The sequence below is a fragment of the Pectinophora gossypiella genome, chromosome 18 (genome assembly GCF_024362695.1).
Source record: "Pectinophora gossypiella chromosome 18, ilPecGoss1.1, whole genome shotgun sequence".
Classification (NCBI taxonomy): domain Eukaryota; kingdom Metazoa; phylum Arthropoda; class Insecta; order Lepidoptera; family Gelechiidae; genus Pectinophora; species Pectinophora gossypiella.
Genome location: NC_065421.1, coordinates 8,172,769 through 8,194,055, shown reverse-complemented (window position 1 = coordinate 8,194,055; position 21,287 = coordinate 8,172,769). Strand labels below are relative to the sequence as shown.

The 21,287-nt window shown below is 34.6% G+C and overlaps 1 protein-coding gene across 1 annotated transcript in view; it reads left to right on the top strand.

The window, feature by feature from the left end:
• The window catches only part of LOC126375074 (uncharacterized), a 65,897-nt gene extending 51,127 nt beyond the window's left edge, over positions 1 to 14,770 (top strand). Inside the window, exons 5-8 of the mRNA XM_050021917.1 lie at positions 11,554 to 12,227; positions 12,697 to 12,891; positions 14,016 to 14,267; positions 14,594 to 14,770. Coding sequence (XP_049877874.1) covers positions 11,554 to 12,227; positions 12,697 to 12,891; positions 14,016 to 14,267; positions 14,594 to 14,770 — 1,298 coding nt within the window. The remainder of the gene's footprint in view (positions 1 to 11,553; positions 12,228 to 12,696; positions 12,892 to 14,015; positions 14,268 to 14,593) is intronic.
• The last annotated feature ends 6,517 nt before the right edge of the window (positions 14,771 to 21,287 follow it).

Genomic DNA, 21,287 nt, shown 5'->3' with positions numbered 1-21,287 from the left:
CCGTCACTTATTAGAAATCGCACGTCATGTAGTAAGCAAACGTATAGATTGTGTGCAAAAAACGATAAAAGTAGTGATGGAATTTCAAGAATTTAATTCCCTTTCTTGTATATTTAAAGTAAAAGAGTTAAGATTATAAAATGACATTGTGGAGCTCTTTTTTTTGTTTGAATTGACTTATTGTAATTTGCCGAACAGAGCCGAGTAGAGCCTTTTATACAAAAATATTACCTCTTTTTTATAAGTTTTGATACAATGTACTATTTTAAGCTACCACAGATTAAGAATTCTAAATTCAAATTGGGCGCCATTCCCGATACGACATACATCTGAACACATTCTCTTTCTTCCTGAAGTTTTCCTTACTTCCGTCCTGTACGCGCAGTTTGGAGATAATAGGCTATTGACACTAATAAATACCCACCTTGCTTTTAGTACCCGACAATTGACAATCGATCCTGGAAGTGTAGTGTAGCTGTGTAAGTGACACCGGCGCTCGCGCAGCTTCCGGCGACGCGGCGCGTGCGCGAGTGGGGCTTCCAAGTTCCGCTCCACAAGTACCCACGATGGGCTTAGGTCATCAACGTGCCCGGACGTGGGGTGGCGGGTGCACAAGACTCTCGTACGTATAAGTACGGCTTAGGTATTTATTTATTTTATTTTGTTTAAATTTAAGAAAAACATACTTACAGCTTATTGTGTCACGTATATAGATATAACACACATTAGGTAGTACAGTAGCCAATTAAGTTTTCACCAAAAAATAATGCATGCAATTGGGTATACGTACAAAAGAACAGAAAAAACATATTATGATAAGTAAATAAAAGAGAAAATCAATGACAAGTGAAGGGACATAATAATATTTGTGAGTTCACAATAGCTTGCGCTTTAGGAATCACTTTGTGATCCCTAGTTTGGTAAGGACATTACAGGCTGATCACCTGATTGACCTAAAGTAAGATAATCCGTGCTTCGGAAGGCGCATAAGCCGTTGGTCCCGGTTACTACTTACTGATGTAAGTAGTCGTTACATGTGCCATGTCAGAGGCCTTTGGCGGCTCGATAATAACCCTGACACCAGAGTTGATGAAGTTGGTAATTCACCGCACAACCCACACGATAGAAGAAGAAGTTCAGAATAGCTAATAAGAGAAGAGAAAAGAAGGCGATTACGATGTGGTTTTTATGTCATTAGCAAATATGTAAAGGTAAAAAACGGATGTGTACACTGCGTTGAAATACAGTCATACATACATACATAAACTCACGCCTATTTTCCACCGGGGTAAGCAGAGACTATAGAATTCCATTTGCTTCGATCCTGACACACTTCTCTTGCTTCCTCCACATTCATCAATCGCTTCATACACGCACGCCGGTTCAGAGTAGATCGTATTAAACCTTTTCTAAGGACATCTCTAATTTGGTCATCGTAAGTCCTTCTCGGTCTTCCTATGCCAGTCCTACCATCAACTTTCGCTTTTGTAATTCTATTATCCTTCATCCGCTCTATGTGTCCAAACCAACCTAACATTCCCTTCTCAATCTTAGTCACTATATCGTCTAAATACAGTCATATTCGAAAGAAATAGTAAAACTCACAGTAAAATAAAGTACCTTCACAAACAGCCTTCATGGTCTAGTGGTTAGAGCGTTGGGCCGCGATCTGGAGGTCCGGGTTCGATTCCCGATAAGGAAATGCCTTTGTGAACCTGTCCTTTGTTTGGTAAAGACATTGCAGGCTTGAATAATCTGATTGTGAAAAAGTAAGATGATTCTATGCTTCGGAGGGGAAACACCTCCAACAACACGCAATGGAGCAGCGTGGTGGAGTATGCTCCATACCCCCTCCAGTTGGTTGCGGGGAGGACTGTGCCCAGCAGTGGGACGTATATAGGCTGTTTAAGTTATGTAGAACGAACGTCGTGTCTTATAAGGAAGTGAAGGAATTGGTCTTTGATAGGCAAGAATGGAGAATGCTACACCGACAAGAGCGTGGCTCTTAAATTAGTGATGTGATATTATGTAGGTACCTGTGTTTATTTGTGATGGATTTCCTTTAATATATTTTCAGTTTCAGTCTTCTATAGATATCGAATCAGCTATTCAATCATAGCATTATACTGGCTTATTCACGTGACACAACCGTGTACACAGCCTTACCAAGTCCCGTCTAGCGCCGCGCGTTGACGTATTCACAGCAAACAATTGGCCTAATTGCAGAATACCTCCCAACATTAATTGAATACTGAGATGATTCAATTATTCAATTATTCCGTCGCTGGGCGGGGCGTCGCGCGATTGGGCGGAGCGTGGGCGGGCGGCCGAGGGCGCCGCCCAACTGAACCTCTCTCGTTTACAATTGTTACAAACTGTGTCTGTTGTTACTAGTGTCTGTTTGAATGTATTTCACGCTTGTAACCGATTGCAGTACGGTTGTACTGTGATTGTCTATGAGGGACTTTCCAGGCTAAGTTCCCCAAAAACTACATAGATGGCGCTGTTTAGGTTAACCGTGATAATTACCTATTTTCTCTTTGCTCGGGGTACATTATTATGCAAAACATGCATACCTTATCTCATCAACAGTTTGCCTGAGAACATTAAAAATGAGCCAAAAATGTTTAAAAATAAGTAATATTTATTACCATATTATCATAATTATTGTAATTTAACCATGTCTTAGTGAGACTCTGATCCTGCAGTCAAATTGCTTATGCCATTCTGCAGGACATTAATAAATAATTTAAAAAAATAAGACAAGTATTATTGCCTTAGCTTACCTTAAATATTATTTAACAATAGCTTCCAGAAAAGCATATAAACGAAGTAATATGAACGTAGGTACAGTCGTGAGCAATATCATGTACCCACTTTAGAACTCTCATATTTGACATTTAATGAGACTTACGGTTTAATTTGTCAAAAAATTTAATGTGACATGGTTTCAAAATGTATACATATTAGTACTCGTGACTCGTGACCGTACCTGTTATCAGGTCACGCCCTCATGGAAGTCAAGGCAAGTGATTACATCACTGATAACTAATTTAAATTCCGACACAAACTCTACCCATATGAGTTCGTGTAAATTACGTGAGTCACATTTGCTGCCTCCGTTGTTATACAAGTTTTTTAAAAAAATAACACAACACTCTTGTACCATTTTGTATTCTATGACACAACTCAATTTAAAAAATAAATATTCTTTTAGATTATAAAGTTGCTTATCGTAAACGCCTTTTTGAAAAATCACATACATACGTATACGGAGGTCTTTTTTACAATAGATAAATTAGTTTCAACCCAGGTATATATTTCTACGAAAATATTTCAATGAAATCAAGGTTTTGTCGAATCAGAATATTACTCATTTTTCAAAAAGTCACCACACTACTCCAATCCGAGATGGTGAATAATTACACGAAGACAAAGCTTAAAAAAAGTCCATTCCTCATAATAACTCGACTGGAAATTGAATCCGGGACCACAAAATCATGGGCTGTGAATGTCGACCGACCGCAATCTGCACACATACACACACCCTTTAAATAAGTACTTCAATATCCGCACGTGTCACATTTATGAAAATTTTAAGGTTAGAGTTTTCAAATAGACAATGGCCCCGATTCCTGCAGACACCGCCTAATTTTATTTGAAGTTATAGCCGTCATTTTCATATCCGTCGAAACGAAAAGGGACGGATGATTCACAGCTCTTAATTTTAGGAAGAATGAGTAAATGAATGAATAACCCGTGCGGATCAAAAAGGTACGTCGCTGGTATGCAATCCGTTTGACGTGCTGTCTACTTAACTGTGTCGGGTTATTTGAAGATTTGTGCTTAAAATTGACGTGTGTTCCATAAATTTTATGCTTGTCGATTATCCATCCCTTTCTTTTTCGGCGGATAAGAAAATGACAGATATAACTTAAAATAAAATTAGATGGTATTTACAGGAATTAGCACCAATATATAACTTATGCCCTTAATCCGTGTAGGGGTAAGTAGAGCGATAGTCTAACCGACAACCTATTCAAATGAGATACTTTTTACGAAACGTCAAAATGAAAATTTTCTTTGGAGTTTGTATGGAAATACTGTCCTGTGACGTCATGAATACAACCTGTGAAACGTCGTGCTTGTTGTTTCATAAAATAAGTCGAAAAGTAAAATGACATTGATTTTTGTTCATCTTAGAGTGACTTCTATTTCTAGATTAGCATGGCCGCGGTAGTGCATTTGGTAGAACGCTTGGCTCTCACATTGACGTCTCAGGTTCGAATCTCAGCATTAGCCTATACCAATGACGTCACGCATACAACTGTAATAATAGACCAGTGCAATAAACACTCGTTACGGAGACGGTCACTTTTACTTACTTACATACTTACATAACATTCTACACCGTGTCAACATAACCTAACCTAACAATTAACATTCCCTAACAAGAATAATTCAATGTAAATGCGAGCTTACCCTTATCCTCCTTACAAGGGCATTAGGATGATGATTCGGCCTTAAGAGAAATCCTATTTAGCTCTCCTACCAGATTTCCCAGTCATTCACAGCTCATGTTCCAAGTGCACTTAAGTACCTATATGTACTTGCAAATTCCACGAACAATTACCCGACTTAAAAACCCATAGTAGTTTAGGTTTAAAGGCTGCGGGCGTTATCGTGTATCTTATGAACTTGGCTGTCGTTACACCGTCGCCGTAGCCACTTGTAGCGCGTGGGGCCAGTACTTTGTTAGCTCGTGTGGATACGCCTCACTGCCCGTATACAGGGTGCTCCTAAAGCATTCGTAAACCATACACAACTTTTACGTAGAGTGGCTTAAATTCAATTTTTTGGGTCTTCCGCAATCCTTTTTAGATCGCGAGTTATCATCAGTGTCCTACGTGTATCGTTATACTAGGCATGAGAAAGGATTGAAATTTTTTAATTTAATAAAAATACAATTAAGCACCTATGTACCTATTAAAATGTATGGGTTTCTTCGTATAAAAAAATGAGATTTCCTCATATATATTTTTTTTTATTTTCAAACACAAAAATCAGCAAGAAAACACAGTAGAACATAAACAAACATGCAGAGACTATTTTTCACCTACTATTTTGTATTTTACAACAAAGGAATTTGTAGAACATACGGACACTACGTCCGTCAATCATTACGAACTACACAAAAAATCACTCCGTACAAAATGTAGTAACTAAAATAAAACAAATAAAAAAGAAACAACTGTTATGAAAAGCGCTCACCCTCTGCAAGGGTGGCAGGGCCGCGGCGACCGCACGCGCCGGGGTGCGCGCCCCGAGCCAGTCCTAAGCCAACCGCCCTGCGGAGCGGACCGCGCGCCCCTTACCTCATACACACGAACCTAATTCTCACCTAACTTCGTAAACGTCGATAACTACATTTAAAAAAGTACAAAAAAAAAATAGAATTCAAAAATTTAAATCAATTTAAAAATAATTCCATTCCAGTTCACTTTTTAAAAGTTTCATTTTTAAATTCGGAAGTTCTGAGTGCGAGGGGCGACGGATGAATCAGCGTGGACCACGGCAGGTGAGTCAACTTCTCTCCATAGTAACGCCCCAAGTTACGCACCTGTATAGACTGCACGCCTTCCACTGCACCCTCTATGATGGTCAAAACTTCTGTGCAAATTAAAATCGGATTTGTGCTATAATATAGCCCTTGTTATGTTGTGTTGTTACCATGTCGTAAAAACCGACAGTGGGACTATGTTCTTTCTTATAAGATGAACATTTATGGGTGTATCAGATCATAGTTCGTCGTATCCATCTTGGGGCTTCGCATAAAAGTGGTTGCAAGTTGTCTTCTGATTACTTGTGCCTCTGCTCACCCCATTAGGGACTATGGGTATGAGTTTATGCTTATATAATAGCCCTTGCAATTGTGCAAGTAGCTCACTTCAAGATGCGTAAAATGTAACATTGTTGAGGTCAATGTGGGGAAGACCGGCATACTGTTCTAAAATTTGAGTTTGATTGAGTTTATTGAAGAAGATATTATTTGTAGACCAAGTCAAATGATCGGGTATGATAGATAATTTACTTGGCTATGTTTATAAGTCTAAATATAAGAGAAAACGCCGTAATCTTTTGATATACAATCGTTTTTTTAAAACATGTCAAAGTAGACGGTCTTCCAATGCAGTGTGAGGCAAGTCCGTCCACAAAAGGAAAAACGCATTATTAGTAAGAAATCGTAGGCCTGGACGTATAAAAATACTTTCAGGCGGTGAACCAACAATGTCATTCTGATACGTACTTTACCGATTTATGAATAAGGCTTTCATTACATAGATAAATGATTATTTTTATGAAACAAGGCAAGACCGGCATATCTTTGGTGACAGTGGTTGTAAACATTTCTTCATATTGTTTACCCGACTGCGGTGAAACAAAAGGAGGGTTATGCGCTATGTGTGTATGTATGTGTGTATACACGTTTGTTCCCTCCTAACCCCTAAAGCACTTATCAGAGTTAAACAAATGAGGTGTCACTAAAAAGCGTCTTGATTGTCTGGTGGTAGACTATGTGACGTACACATATTACTTAATATTAGGCATAAGTCAATAAGATTTATAATATGAACACACACAAACACAAAATATTAACAGAATGGGACACAAAATACTATCTCACTAGTCTTGCATAAAATACGCTCGGCTGTAATAGTTGTCAATATCTGGATTGAGGTAAGATCGGCATATGACGGACTTCCCTCTCTTAATGTAGACGGTCTTTCCAACTATTATATTTTCTAATTTAAAATTTCACACTGGTATAAATTCTAACTAAAAGCTATATTCCTGCAATATGTTTAACGAATACATTAATGGATCAATAAATAACCTAAGTGATCAGAAAAACTTCTGAGAATCCTCCGATTTGCCACTTTTTTTTGATCAAAAATCCGCCACTGGCCACTGCATTCTAGAGCGCGAAATGGTAAAAAAAATTGCAGGACCGATATTTTCCAAACTAATCATACTAGCACCATCTACGGTTTTTAGTTCGGACTGGCTCTTTAGGAACTATTTTATCGACAAAGACGTAAGGCGCTAGTTATTCAAATTTAGAAGTTATTGGCAATAGACGGTCTTTTAGCCCAGACGGTCTTCACCACATTGACCTTATAAAATAAAAAGTCTATACTATTTCAGTATTCCAACTTAAAAATCCATGTGTACTGATTTACATATACATGTACAATTATAGATGTATTTTCTGAAACCTTTTATTAAAGTTACGTTGCTACGATTTTACCCTTCGTTGACCAAAAGTTTGGGAAGTGTTGCATGTTTCGCCACTAAATTGCGCGAAAATTGTTTTAGTTTGTTTCTACGATACAAATACAGTTTTCTTTGCAAAATATTTAGGTATTTATTAAGTTATAGTAAAATGCCTTAGTTACTTCTTATATTATAATTCCATGTTTATAATGTTATGTGAACAAAAACTTTACATAGAAGCGAAGGTTTAAACTATCCTTCTAATGTGTATATTTAGATACGTCCGCAATTTATTAATATTTATCACAATAGTTATGCAATAGTGACCGCGTAAATATATAACGCGCGGTCTACCGTAATACAGGATTTCCCAGTGTATTTGTAGTCTTCACGCGGCCCCCGTGGCCCCCACAGTCCAGTGGCAGAGAGCTCACAATCCGGACGTCCTGGGTTCCAATCTAGGTGCAGACATAATCACAATCATCATATCATAGTTTGGTTAGGACATTACAGGCTGATCACCCAATTGTGCTTTGGAGGGCAGTTCGTCTCGGCTACTATTTCACTTCAGTAGTCGTTACACGAGGCATGATAAGGCCCTATAGCTGTTAAATAGTAACCCTGACCAGGGTTTGTTTAATAAACATTACAATTTCAAAAAATAAAATAATATTTTGGTATTCATTGCATGACAACTACGAAGCTACAACATATTTCTAATCAAGCTGCACACGCACTCCGCAATGTATTGTATTTTACAATTGTAACGTTTATTAAACAGGCTCCAGAGTTGATGAGGTCGGGCATTGACACGTGATAGAAGAAGAGCCCCGGTTGGAAATTACCGCGTTAAATCCACTATTATTACTGAAAACTGAGTGCAAGTTTAGAACTTGCTAAGTCTTCCAAGTTCCAACCAATACTGCAAAGTATCAGCTTGCCTCGCACCAAGTTGCACAAGTTACTTACTTACTTATTAGTTAGTTACTTGTACGATTTACTGCGTCGAGTGAAGCCTGTTATGTACTGCGTAATAATTTGTATAATGTGATCCTGATATTTTTACAGCTCATTAGCTTTCTTAGGTTTCTTTTTGATAGCAAGCAAGTTCTTATTAGTTATTGAAGACGTTAAGTAGATTTTATTGAAATGGTATTTACTCTCCACCAACCCGCAGTGAAGTAGCGTGGTGGAGTATGCTCCATACCCCCTCCGGTTGATTGAGAGGAGGCCTGTGTCCAGCAATGGTCATTTTTTTAGGAGGCTGTTATGTATGTATGTTTTTACTATTTAAGCTTTCATTATTCCAATTAGTCCCTTTTAATAATTTTATTAGACAATCAATCGGTCGTCAATCTTTATTGTGACAACTTACTTCTATTATTTGGATAGCTTTATCAAACTATGTTCTGTATTTGTGGGTGTAACTAGAAGTTATTCAAATTCAAATAATTTATATCGGACAAGACACAAATCCATAATTGCAAAATCAAAATATAAATTATATCTAAGTACAATTAAGTGTAATTTAAAATAATTATTTTTAATTAATAATTATCAATGATTAAAGTTATAATTATAATTAATTAATTATTATTAATAATAATATGCATATAATGAATTAATTATTCGATCGAAATATTTATTTGCCTCACTCAAGATGTTTCTGATTTTAAATGATATAAAAAATACCCCTACTTACAAAAGACCTATTGTACTAATTCTATTTTTCTTTTGTTTTGTATTTTGTTTTTTCCTGTTTGTGCAATAAAGTATTTGTTATGTTATGTTATGTTATGAAAAAAACATCTAAATCGGACCTGTCCCTGGCAAGTTAGAAGTAAACCCACTTATAAGGAAGTCAAAGAATTGGCTCTTGATAGACAAGAATGCTACACCGACAAGAGCGTGGCTCTTAAATTGATGATGGCGATATACAATCAAAGAAAATTTAGAAATTAATTTTATTTATCGGCACTTGTAGCGCCTGCCAGCTTATTGGTTTACGCAAATAAACAATGTACGGTCACGAGCATTAATATGTATACACTTTGGTACCATGTCACATTAACTTATTTGACAAATTGAACTGTAAGTCTCACTAAATGTCAAATATGTTAGTACGATAGAGTCCTAAAGTGGGTACATTATATTACTCATGACTGTACACTTACATGGAAAAGAAAATAATCTTGAAGACAATTTTTTAATGGTCAGTTTTCCCACTATAGCAATTAGTCTGGTCGCTGGGGTAATATCTATCACACTTACATAACAATAAGTGTTATCAGGGGCTGTAATTTAGGCTACCCTCAATTAAATTATTATTCCTATATAACGCCTTCTAGTTCCAATAATTGTAGGTGCAAGGGCCTTAAATATCGTTTAAGGCGAGTAGCAATTAGATATTCATGAGACATCGTAACTGGCCACAATTAACACGTATTCATTAACTGTTACCGTGTAATCTAGTAGCTGCTACTTACTGAATAATCTATTTTATGACGTTGAATTTATGTAGCTACCTATTAATTATTTGCGCTTTGATTTAAATTATGAATTGTAATTTATTATCTACGTATACTCATATTTAATATTTTTGTTAAAACACACTTAAGTTTCACAAAAAAAGAATATACTTACTTACAACAAAACAGATAATGCAAAAGGCGGCCTCATTGCTAATACATAGAGTAACTAATAAGTGCTTAAGTCGTAAAAGTTTGTCTTTGGCACTATCAAAATCCAAGGACAGAGCTATAACATTACTTATTAAAACAATTTTACTGCCCCTCACTCGCAAACTAATGACAATTTATTTACTTAAACCACATTTTTACATAAATAAAGCAATCTTGTCTTCACACCCTTGCGCCTCACTCTTTTCATTTTTATAAGTAATTCAGTGAGAAGATTGGTTATGTAAGCCCCGCCCTAGCCCGCCCGTCGTCGCGCCCGCCCAACGTTCGTGAGACAATACATTATTCATCAAACACTCTGCTCTAAGCGTTTATATTTAGCTTACATTACAGGTTTGGTGGTGTCTTTATTTGTTTACTTAATAGTTTATTGATAGAGGACGAAATAACATACTGAAAAAAAAGATAATTTACACAGCTTTGTGGCTTTTTTTTTCTTGAAGTCATATTGTCATATTTTTTAAGCTTATTCAAAGAGTATTAATTCAATTAAGTACATTGAGTTTAAAATTGAAGTAGGACTCTCATCATCTCATGGGATAGATATGATTTCTCGTATTTACTTCATATTTTATTTCGATTAATTCTCATTTTGATTTTAAATATATTAATAAAGTTCATTGGTACTGCATAAGGGTAAGTTTAGGAAAATCTTTAGGTATTCTATTTGAAACGTGTACATTATAAGCTTTGCACTTAATAATGTGTACCATAAAATATTTTTATTAAACTAAGTACATTCGTTTATTACGTTACGGTAAATCCAATTTACAGAACTTAAATATATCGCGGCACTATCAAAACATTTGTTTATAGTATTTGCTCGGGAAAACAAAATGCATTAAAGAGGGCTCCCTCAGAGGACAGAGGGCTAGGGCGACCGTGGGAGCGGTCTCGGCGACAGTAATTAGGTAACACGGGGTACTCTGTTAACCCCACTCTCCCCTGACTTTTGATTGGCTGGTACAGAAGGATTATTACGTCAACGCTAGCTAGTTGCGATCTCGGTCTTATGCTAAATTAATTGTTGACTTCAATTACATTTGGCAATATTTGTTATACTGGAGGGAGCAAATAATATTCACGATAGACTAAACTAACGAACATGATGTCGGAATCATCTTTAAACACAAATATCAGAAGTGTCTGCAAGTTGTGTTCTTACTTGCAGATATAAAATGATTAATACACACTGCGCTCTTTTTGTATTAGCCACCATTATTTTGTACGACGTTTCCAAACACAATAAATAATAGGAAATATTATTCGTCGTATTACCTTGTTTAACCTATACATATGTACGAGGTAAAGGAAAGGTTGTGTGAGAAAAGAGCAGCACTTACAACCATCGCACTTGTCTCTCCGTACAATCAACGTAATGGGCCACTCCAACACCACCGAATCAACGCCCAACTCTTATGTTGCCTTTATTCTGCTCAATTTTCCCTCAAACACTCTATTCTATTATTGCAATAAACTTGACGTGTAATCTCTTTGTTGCAGGTCACAAAATAAATACAAATATTAGAAGAGAAGAAATATACTTTTGAAAATGGAAGGTTATTCGACTGTTAATCAGAATTTTGCTTGAATATGGAAGCGGCGTTGCCACATTTCCACCGTTTGTCATCTAGGTTCTACCATCAATACGCAGCACCACCAGTCCGTATATCTAGCAACTATCTCCACGACCTAATCCCTCAACAGCACCCAACCTTACTCCAACAATATCTGGCCTATTACAATGAACCCTTAGTTCCTTTAGACTTGTCGTTGAAGTCTACTTCTCCTATCACACCCCCTTGCACCCCGCCACCACAGCATAAAAGAAAAGCTGCTGAAGATAATGGCTCAGAAAAATCTCCAAAAATATTTAGACACTTCGAAGATGACTCTAAAGATACTAAAGAAGATAATGCATCAGAAAAGGCAGAAAAAAGAAAACCAGACGATGAGAATTCTAATGACAGCGACAGTCCTGAGGCAAAGAAACTTAAATTCACCAAACAATTTTTCGAAGAGCTCAAAACATGTTTGCCACCTGAAGTCGAAAATAAAAGCGAAAGAAGTTCACCAGAAGTAATCGAAATAAAAGACGTGGAGGAGCGTCCGAAAAAGTCACCAAAACCTGCACAGCCGTTGAAGAAAAGCAAAGCGGTCAGACGGCTGATGTTCGACGAAGACAAAACATCCCCTGTATCCGGCACTATAATTCGCGACTTAGCCGAAGACGAAACATTAGTAGTCCGCAAGGTAATTAAAGCATTAACTACAATGTCCGTAATTATGTTCGAAGAAAGCCCGTGTCAAATAGCAAACAAAGCTCAGAAAATACTCAAAGTTGCACAGGAACTATTAATTATAGCTTCTTACCATAACATTACAGCAAGTTGCAGGCGACTTTCCTTATCGCTTTGGCAATTAAACGCTATATGAAATCGAGAATGGTGCGGTGGTTTGCACTAATAACAGCTTTAAGGGCGCCCCGCGACGGTCGCTGCTAGGGGCGGGTTATGGGGACATTAAAAACGAAATAAATCGTCATTTCAATAGTCATACTAAAATGCTTTACGTTTGTATTCAGATAGTAAAACGTAACGTTTAATTTTGGCTCAATAAAAGTCTTGAGTGGACGATTAGGTTAATCGTCGTGATTATAACGTATGAAGTAATTTATTGTTAGATTAGCGTGTTAGATTTTCACACTTAAATTGTTTCGTAGGGCGACATAGATCCGGCGTTCAACGTTGTGGAGGTTACAGAAGAGGCAAAAGCTTTGATCGCTACGATAGAGAACCGGCTAGGCAGATACATATGCCGCCTGTGCCGCCGGCTGTACGGCGACGCTTTTGCGTTGGCGCAACATCGGTGCTCCAGGATTGTGCATATTGAATACCGCTGTCCAGAGTGCGATAAGGTAAGAATTCTAAATAATTGTTATAAAATTATAAAAATTGGCTAAAACGTAGATAAACTCTTCAAATGTAGCTATTTAAGGTGAATTAGTTTTAGTATTCAATAGCAGATAATAAAGATCGACGTTAGCTGTTCTATCTTCAATAAAATTCACAAAAAATTGAAAACAATCTTCATTTGTTATTCTGTTGATTACTTATTATTAATAATGATTCATTTTTGATCGTCAGTTATTTAATTCGATCATCATTTGTTTTCTCACGCCAATCTAAAACAATGTTAATTGACAAATTCGTTTCCAATAAAAAAACATTTATCGGAGCACCCTTTCGATTCCCATAGTCGCATTACTATTTGATAACATATCATCCCAGTTCGTTTGATCATTCAAAATAAGTGTGTGGGAATAGGGTGGGATACTTTTGAACACTTGTCGTTTTTCCATGGGAAGTGTTGTGGCAAAATGTTTGTTAATGTTCGGTAACGTTAATTGACATGTGTTGCGTGACCGAGTACCCGTGAACTGTGTTTAGTCGGTATCTATCTGAGAGCTATGCACGCAATATTATTTATACTTAAGTATATCTTTTAGTTTTGGGATTACGGCGTTATGGTTGTTGCATTTTGTGTTTTGTTCAAATTCATCGCAAAAACTATAAGATCAAAATAACGGCGGTCAAATACTGCTATCCAATAAAATGGTTCTTACTCATATAAAATACAGTTGAAACTAACACTTAGTAAGAAGATTTAAAAAGAATATACTCTTCTTTGATTGTTCAGAATTGTATGAATATCAAAGATTAATTATATTGTTTTCTTACGTTTTGTATTCCACGTATTCCATCGGAAAACTTCAAGTCATTTTTTTTCATTGTTCATTAAGTACCTATTAACGCTGCATGTTTTACTAGATCATTGTTTTATTGACATGTTTCACAAGTTATCAGCGTAGTATGTTTAGTTAAGGCCATAAAGTCATCATCTAGGCATTTATTTAAGGCTTTATCTAACACTAATTATACTTACTATTTGTAATTTTTCCTCAACTCATTTCCATCAGCTCCTTAACGCTCAGATAAACATTTTGTCTACGGTTAGGTATAAAATCGTTCCCTTTCTCAGGTGTTCAACTGCCCAGCAAATCTTGCGTCGCACCGGCGTTGGCACAAGCCCAGAGTTCCAGGAGCTACCAAGAGACGGGAAACCCAACCAGCGTCGGAGGCCGGCAGGTTCCCTTGCCAGAGGTGCGGCAAGCTATTCCGGAGACAAGCGTACCTTAGGAAGCATCTACTGGCACATGAACAACCGGAGAATGATGAGAAGGAACCGTCGGCGTTTAGGCAGGTCCACGCCGAATACTCTGCTTATCAGACCGTGAGTAGATTTTATTTATTTTTTCTTTTAAGACAACCATGTACAATCAGACTTTGAGGTTTTGAAAGGTGCGTAGAGATGGTTAAGGTTTAATTGAATCGCCCGTTGTTTTAATAACAGATTTACCTGTTTTATGCCAGATATGCTGTATAAATAAATAATTGATTGATTAAATTTTATGGGACCTACTCAAACTTATTTGAATCTGTAAATAAATGATATCACCATAAATAAAGATAACTACTTTGTTGTCTCAAAATGTGAGCGCCTTATATTTATATAACTTCATAGTCTTCAGTTCTAAAGTAACTCTCCCTTCACAGCAGGAAACCCTCCGCGACAGCAACTTCAACACCTTCTGGAACAAGGTTCCGCCGCCGGCTCAGGAATTGTCATGGGAGGGAGTTCGTCAGCGATGCGCGTCCTCTTGTTCCTCTGAGGACTCGAGGAGTTTGGACGTGACGGGGTCTGAGGATGAGGGGGGAGGGGGAGGGGACGGGTGACGACGCGTGCTGCGGCCAGTGCCGCGGTTTCCATACCCGCCCGTCACCAATCCCCTATACCACTATCCAGCATATGGGCACGATACTCCTCTGTACTTTTCTTAGAAAGGCTTCTCAACGTGTTTCTGGATCAGCTGCGAAGTGTTGTTATAGTTTTGGACTGCAAATGATGGATTGCTAAACAGACAAAGCCGTAAGTTCACAAAAGTTATTTCAAAGTATCTTTATTTGAAACGTTAATTGGAAATAGTTATAAGGCTTCACTAGCCCTTTCGATGCTATGTATCTGTCATTGTTGTTATTTTAATAAGAAGTCGCAGTCTGGAAGCTAAAATTAATCAAGATAAAAGTAAAGTTTTACAAACTTAGATGCCTCCCATTGTACACTTTTGACGTTCTAAAAAAAGTGAACAAATGTGGGATTATTATTTAAACAAAAAGTAAATGTATAAATGTTTCTCACAATATTCAGATATTTCTTAAATATTTTAGTTAACTTACTATACAATATAGAAGCCCTTCATTTATATCCTCCTTCGTATATTTAAAAATATTCAAGTGAACAGATAAATACAGGTAAATAATTCAAACATTCGTCATATCTTAGGAAGCATGTCAGAGTAGTGTCAAATTAATAGTAGGCAATTTATTATAATACTATTTATTGAATTTATAGTGGTTATTGTAAATATTATTGTGTGTTTAAGTATAAAGTAATAAAATAAAGATGAAATAAAATTGTTGTAACGAGTTAAAATAATACGAAATATTAAAAGCAATTGTAATATCAAAAAGAGAAAGAATTACAGTAATATTATTTCATGTTTTTTTATGGTTAATCTAATCTATTGTAAATATCTACATGAAGATCTCCTACAGCGACATTCCAAAACATTCACGTGAAATGTAAAACATTTCTATGTATATAGGTTTTAGTGATTATATCATATATTAGTGATTATATTAGTGATTTGCATATCTGTAGTTAAGAATATATAATAAATCCAAATCATAAACTCTTCTTAGTATTTAAAAACGCGTAAAGCTTTTCACTTATGTACGGGCACGAAAAAGTCTGTCTCCGTTTATAATAATTGAATTTCATAAACATTTTCCGTATAATAGTTATCTCTTCTTTGCGAGTCGATGGCGATTTATATTTATTTATTATTTTGCTTTATATTACAATAATGGTCGCTCAAAATAACCCATAAATTTTACATTCTGATAACTTCAATAACTACCAATAATATATGTATTATTGTATATTTATTTATTTATTTATTTATTTTTCTTTTTAATCGAAGTTATGTTATTTGTGTTTCTGCAAAAATAAAATCTACATTCGAATTCCAAACAGGTGTGATAGTAACAACAACAAGTAAATCGTTGAGAGAAGTTTCGATCGGGAAAGGGTCATCGCAATCGATCGCTGGAGCATATTTTTAGATGCACTACCAGACGGCCAGCGCTTTATAATTTTTTCATCGGCCTCTGTTCGAAGGAATTGTGACTGTAACTGGGACATTGCATACGTAACTAGATTACAGGTCGCCTTAGATTGTTTGCCTGGACAAAAAATAGTTCTTATTGAAGCATTATAAAATAGATCGGATTGAATAAATAATTGTCGTTTTTGTGACTTATTATTATCGTATGCATAGGTTTATCTCTATGTAAATGACCCAGTCAGTAGTTATGTATGATTCCTTAATAGATTACACAAAAGTAAATATAATGAAATCTAGTCAATAACATATCAAATTCGATTTTTTATCAAACATTTTAGATAGGTTTTAGTATTTGTAACTTCTTATTTAGAACGTATCTAGTCATATATTTAATATAATCGAGTCAAACATTATGGTCTCATGCTTTTTATTTGTCTAGTCATTTTTTATTACAAATATACTACATTCTAGTCTTTATGTTGGTCTCGTAAAATTTCTAGTCATTCGATAAAATATAGCGTAAAATAAGAACAAGAAAACATATTTTTATTTTAAATTAAAAATACATTTTATTTATTGAAGAAATTGAAATAAATCTAGTCTTGAGAGAATATCGATTTTATTTATTTGAAGTGGTCTCATTTTGATCTCAAATATTAAATAGTTACATCTAGTCAATATTTAGGCCTTTAAGTTCATAATTAATTTGTTTTCTAGTCATATCTCTAAGTCAAACCAAATTAATTTAATTTACTTACCAAAGAAATCTATTTTAAAATATCTAGTCATCTCTAGTCAACTTCGCGTCTGTGGTATAAAAATATTTTCACGGATCCTATACATATAAAAAATACAGTAATCTTTTTAGCTACCATGATTTTCTAATGATTACGATGACCTTTTTCTAGAGAAAAACTGATCAAAACTTCGGGGTTTAACGGCACTTTTGTTTTATAAAGCTATTAAATAAAATTTGAATTCAGTCATTCTATTTAATAATTTAACTAATAAATGTGGTACCTGAACTGTTTGCATTAATACACAATTTAATACAATATAATAGAAATAAGAAGACGTCCCAATTTTATATTACTTATATGATTTTTCTCTATTATTTTAATATTAATAAATACACATACATACCTAGATTACAAATACATTCTAAATGTTATAAGTACATAATATAATTATAGTATAGATCATTTAGTTGGTTAGAACTTAGATGTAAGTAAGAATTTTAATTTAAGCGATTCACTATGAGTGGGATCTAGTCAGTGTGTTCTTCGTAACGCGTTCCAAAGATTTGTAAATAAGAAACGCTATTTTGAGTTATTATTACACTTACTTATTTATAAACATTATATTTTGTTTATTCTTTACTTGAATTAAATTTATTATACAATCTAAACTACCTACATTCCAATAAACAGTTTCATTTGAAAAAAATAATAATTTAGAGGCGATTTCAAATAAAAGACACGAAAAAATATTTGATATATTAATAGAAGATTTTATTTACAATAACATACTCGTACATTTACACAAATTAGATACTTTATTTTTGACTTATCAAATTGAAATAAAATTATTTGTACGTGTTACATCATTATGTATACGTGTGCTGTAAATAGCTTTTTATAATTGTAATAAATAATAAGTATTATATTACTTCTAATTTTATTATTAAATAATAGACAGAGCAAGTGTTTTAGGTATTTCTATAGTTACTTAAAATTGTAAATAGTCTTAACACGTTTAAGCAGGACATACGCTTATAAATTGTAAGTTTTTAAACACATTTTCTTATTTTATATTTTTTTATTATTTTATATTTATTTTATAACTTTTTTGATTGTCATTGCTTTATGATTTTCGTGAACGTGACATAAATGATATATTTACAGTATAGATGATTTCACTTTTTTGATGAATAATCAAATTATATTAAAATAAAGAACAATCGATTAACTGACCCCAAAATAATAATAACTGACTGCTTTTAATTATAAAAATATTTCTATAATAATTTTAATCTGTATTACTTACATTATACATATTTAAATATATACTTGGTACTTCTTTTATCATTGTGTGCACATGCAATTTTATTGATATAATTATAAGCAATGACTTACCTAATACTAATCATGCACCAAAATGTATTTTAATTTAAATTATGATTTGTAAACTTAAAAAGTTTTAAGGCACTAAATTATTAATCCTTAATAATCATTATTAGACGAATCTGTAGTAAGATTTATGTAGGTAGTTATTTATTAGAGAAATAAAAATGTTTGAAAATAATTTGTATTTTATTCATTAGTTCTTTGTGATAATAACTTACGAAGCGCATTTCAAATAATGTAATCGCACACATATTATAAATACAAATGAACAAAAAAAAAATTAACAAAATTTAATGAGCAAATGTTATCGAATGTTGTTTTCTGATGATATTTATTAAACTACTTTAAATTTTAGTAATTACACATATTTTAAATATGTAATAATAAATAATAATAATAAATATCGTCAGAAAACAACATTCGATAACTTTTGCTTTTACTCACGCCCGCAATACTTAATAGGATGGGCAAACCTACATGTAATCAAAGACATCTTGCAGCTACTGTTGACACGAAGTCCTAAGAGATATATGACGATTATGGTCACTTTAATTGTATTAAGTAAGTATGCTGAAAGGAGATCATCGGCTCTCCATACTTTGGCCGGCCCAAATTTGAAAGTGCCGGCCAGAGAAAAAAAATGTGTCGAACCTTTCGAGTAGATTGCTCTGAACATTTTTTACTATGACACAAAACGTGTATAACCATTAGTTTGGCTTTAATTGGATTTTGAAAATCACGATTTTTCATACATTTTGTAAAAAAAAATATTATGTCCGTTGGGAAAAAAAGGGATACAGGCGTATTACAAAGGACAGTTAGAACATTTATTAGTATGGCGCCAAACTTCTATGACCATTATTTTGACTTTTATTGGACTTTCCGTTTTGGTTAATATGTTAAAATGCCGGCAATCAAAAAAAATACGTCGAATCTGTCTAATAGTTGCGTCTCAATATTTTTTAATATGACACCAAACATCTATGACCATTATTTTGACTTTTATTGGAATTTACGGTTTAGTTCAAATGTGAAAAGTGCCGACCAGAAAAAATACCATGTAGAGAGTATCGAGTAGATGCCTATTAACATTTTTTTCTATAGCACCAAACGTGTACAATCATTAGTTTGGCTTTTAGTTTATTTTAAAAATCTTGATTTCTTATTTATTTTGTTTAAAAATAAAGTGCTTTGGGCAAAAATTGCGGTACGGCGGATTACAAAGGACCTTTAGAACATTTAATAATCTGGCGCGAAGCATTTTTGACCATTATTATGACTTTTATTCGTCTCTCTTTCCGTTTTGGTTCAAATGGGAAAATGTCAGCCAGCGAAACAAAATAAGTCAAATCTTTTGGTAAATTACTTGAAACGTATTTTTTTTTTACTATATTACCAAATGTAGACTTTTTCTTTTATTGGACTTTTTAAAAAAACTTTTTTTATATACATTTTAACAATGACAACAAGCAGAGCTTTCCCAATAACTAGTTATTAGTCAGATAAATACTTTGTGTTATTGTTTTGTGTGTTGTTAGGTGAACTTCTATATTAATACTATCTGATTTTAGATACGACGTTGGCTATAGTTTTTGCATTCGACTCAACGTTACGGCCTAAGTTTAGGTTGAATTATGGTATTGATTCATCTTGATCGTAGATGGTTACCACCCTCCAAAGATAAGCTTGCCATCTAGTGACGAAACTAGTATTTTGGCATGACGTCTGAAGAAGCTGTTAGGGAAGACAGGAGTCGGGCAGTTATACTTTGCATGTATGCCGATCACAATGTCCTGTCCCAACTCGGCCGATATAGCACAGTGCCTCACATTTCTTAAAAAAAATAAGCTTCTAAAGCGTGTATCACCATCAGGTGAGATAGTGGTCAAACGAAAACCTATTTTTGATTTATAAAAATGTGTCCAATGACGACCACGATATTACGCCTTTACCTGCATTATCGCCAGATAAAACTTTTTTCGCCAAAGTGTAGGTATCTATGAAAACTCCAGATTTTGGAGAAATCTAATTGAGTTCAAAATAGTGGTTGTAGACGTTTAATGTTATAGTAATAAACATTCTGACGATCCTTTAAATAACGCGCCTGTCATATTTTATTTTATAACAAAATAAATCAAAAATCGAGGTTTTAAAAATCCAACAACAGCCAAACTAATGGTCATACACATTTATTGTCATAGTGAACAATGTTTACAGGTATCTTCTCGATAGTTTTGACATGTGTTTTTGCTGACCGGCACTTTTCACATAGAAACTAAAACGTAAAGTCCAATAAAAGCCAAAATAATGGTCATAGACGTTTGGTGCCATAATAATAAATGGTCAAATGGATAAGTTTTAACGGGATATACCAATATTGTTTCTTGGCCGGCACTTCACATTTTCACCAAAATGTATGAAAAATACAAGTTTTTTTTTTTAATTCGAATAAAACCGAAAATATTGACGCTACAGCTTTGGTGCCATAGTAATAAATGCTCAGACGGATAAGTTCTAAGGATATTTACCATTTTTGTTAATTGGCCGGCACTTTACATTTTCACCAAAAATGTATGAAAAATACAGTTCTTTTAATTCGAATAAGACCGAAGATATTGACCCTACAGCTTTGGTGCCATAGTAATAAATACTCAGACGGATAAAATCTAACGGAATATAGCAAAATTATTTTTTGGCCGGCACTTTGACTTCTGGGCCGAAATCCGATGATCTCCTTTATACATTTTCTGGGTAAGCTCGTTCCAACGTCGATCTCTTCTTCTCCTCGTGGAAGAACGAAGTCAAGAGCAAACCCATCTTTATTAAAAAAAAATAAGATATTCAGAAAAGTACGGCTGCATTGTATTTTACCATCGAAATTTATATCGGAAAATGGAGACTTCTAAAGGTCGTAATAATAAATATTAGGTACCAGGCTAG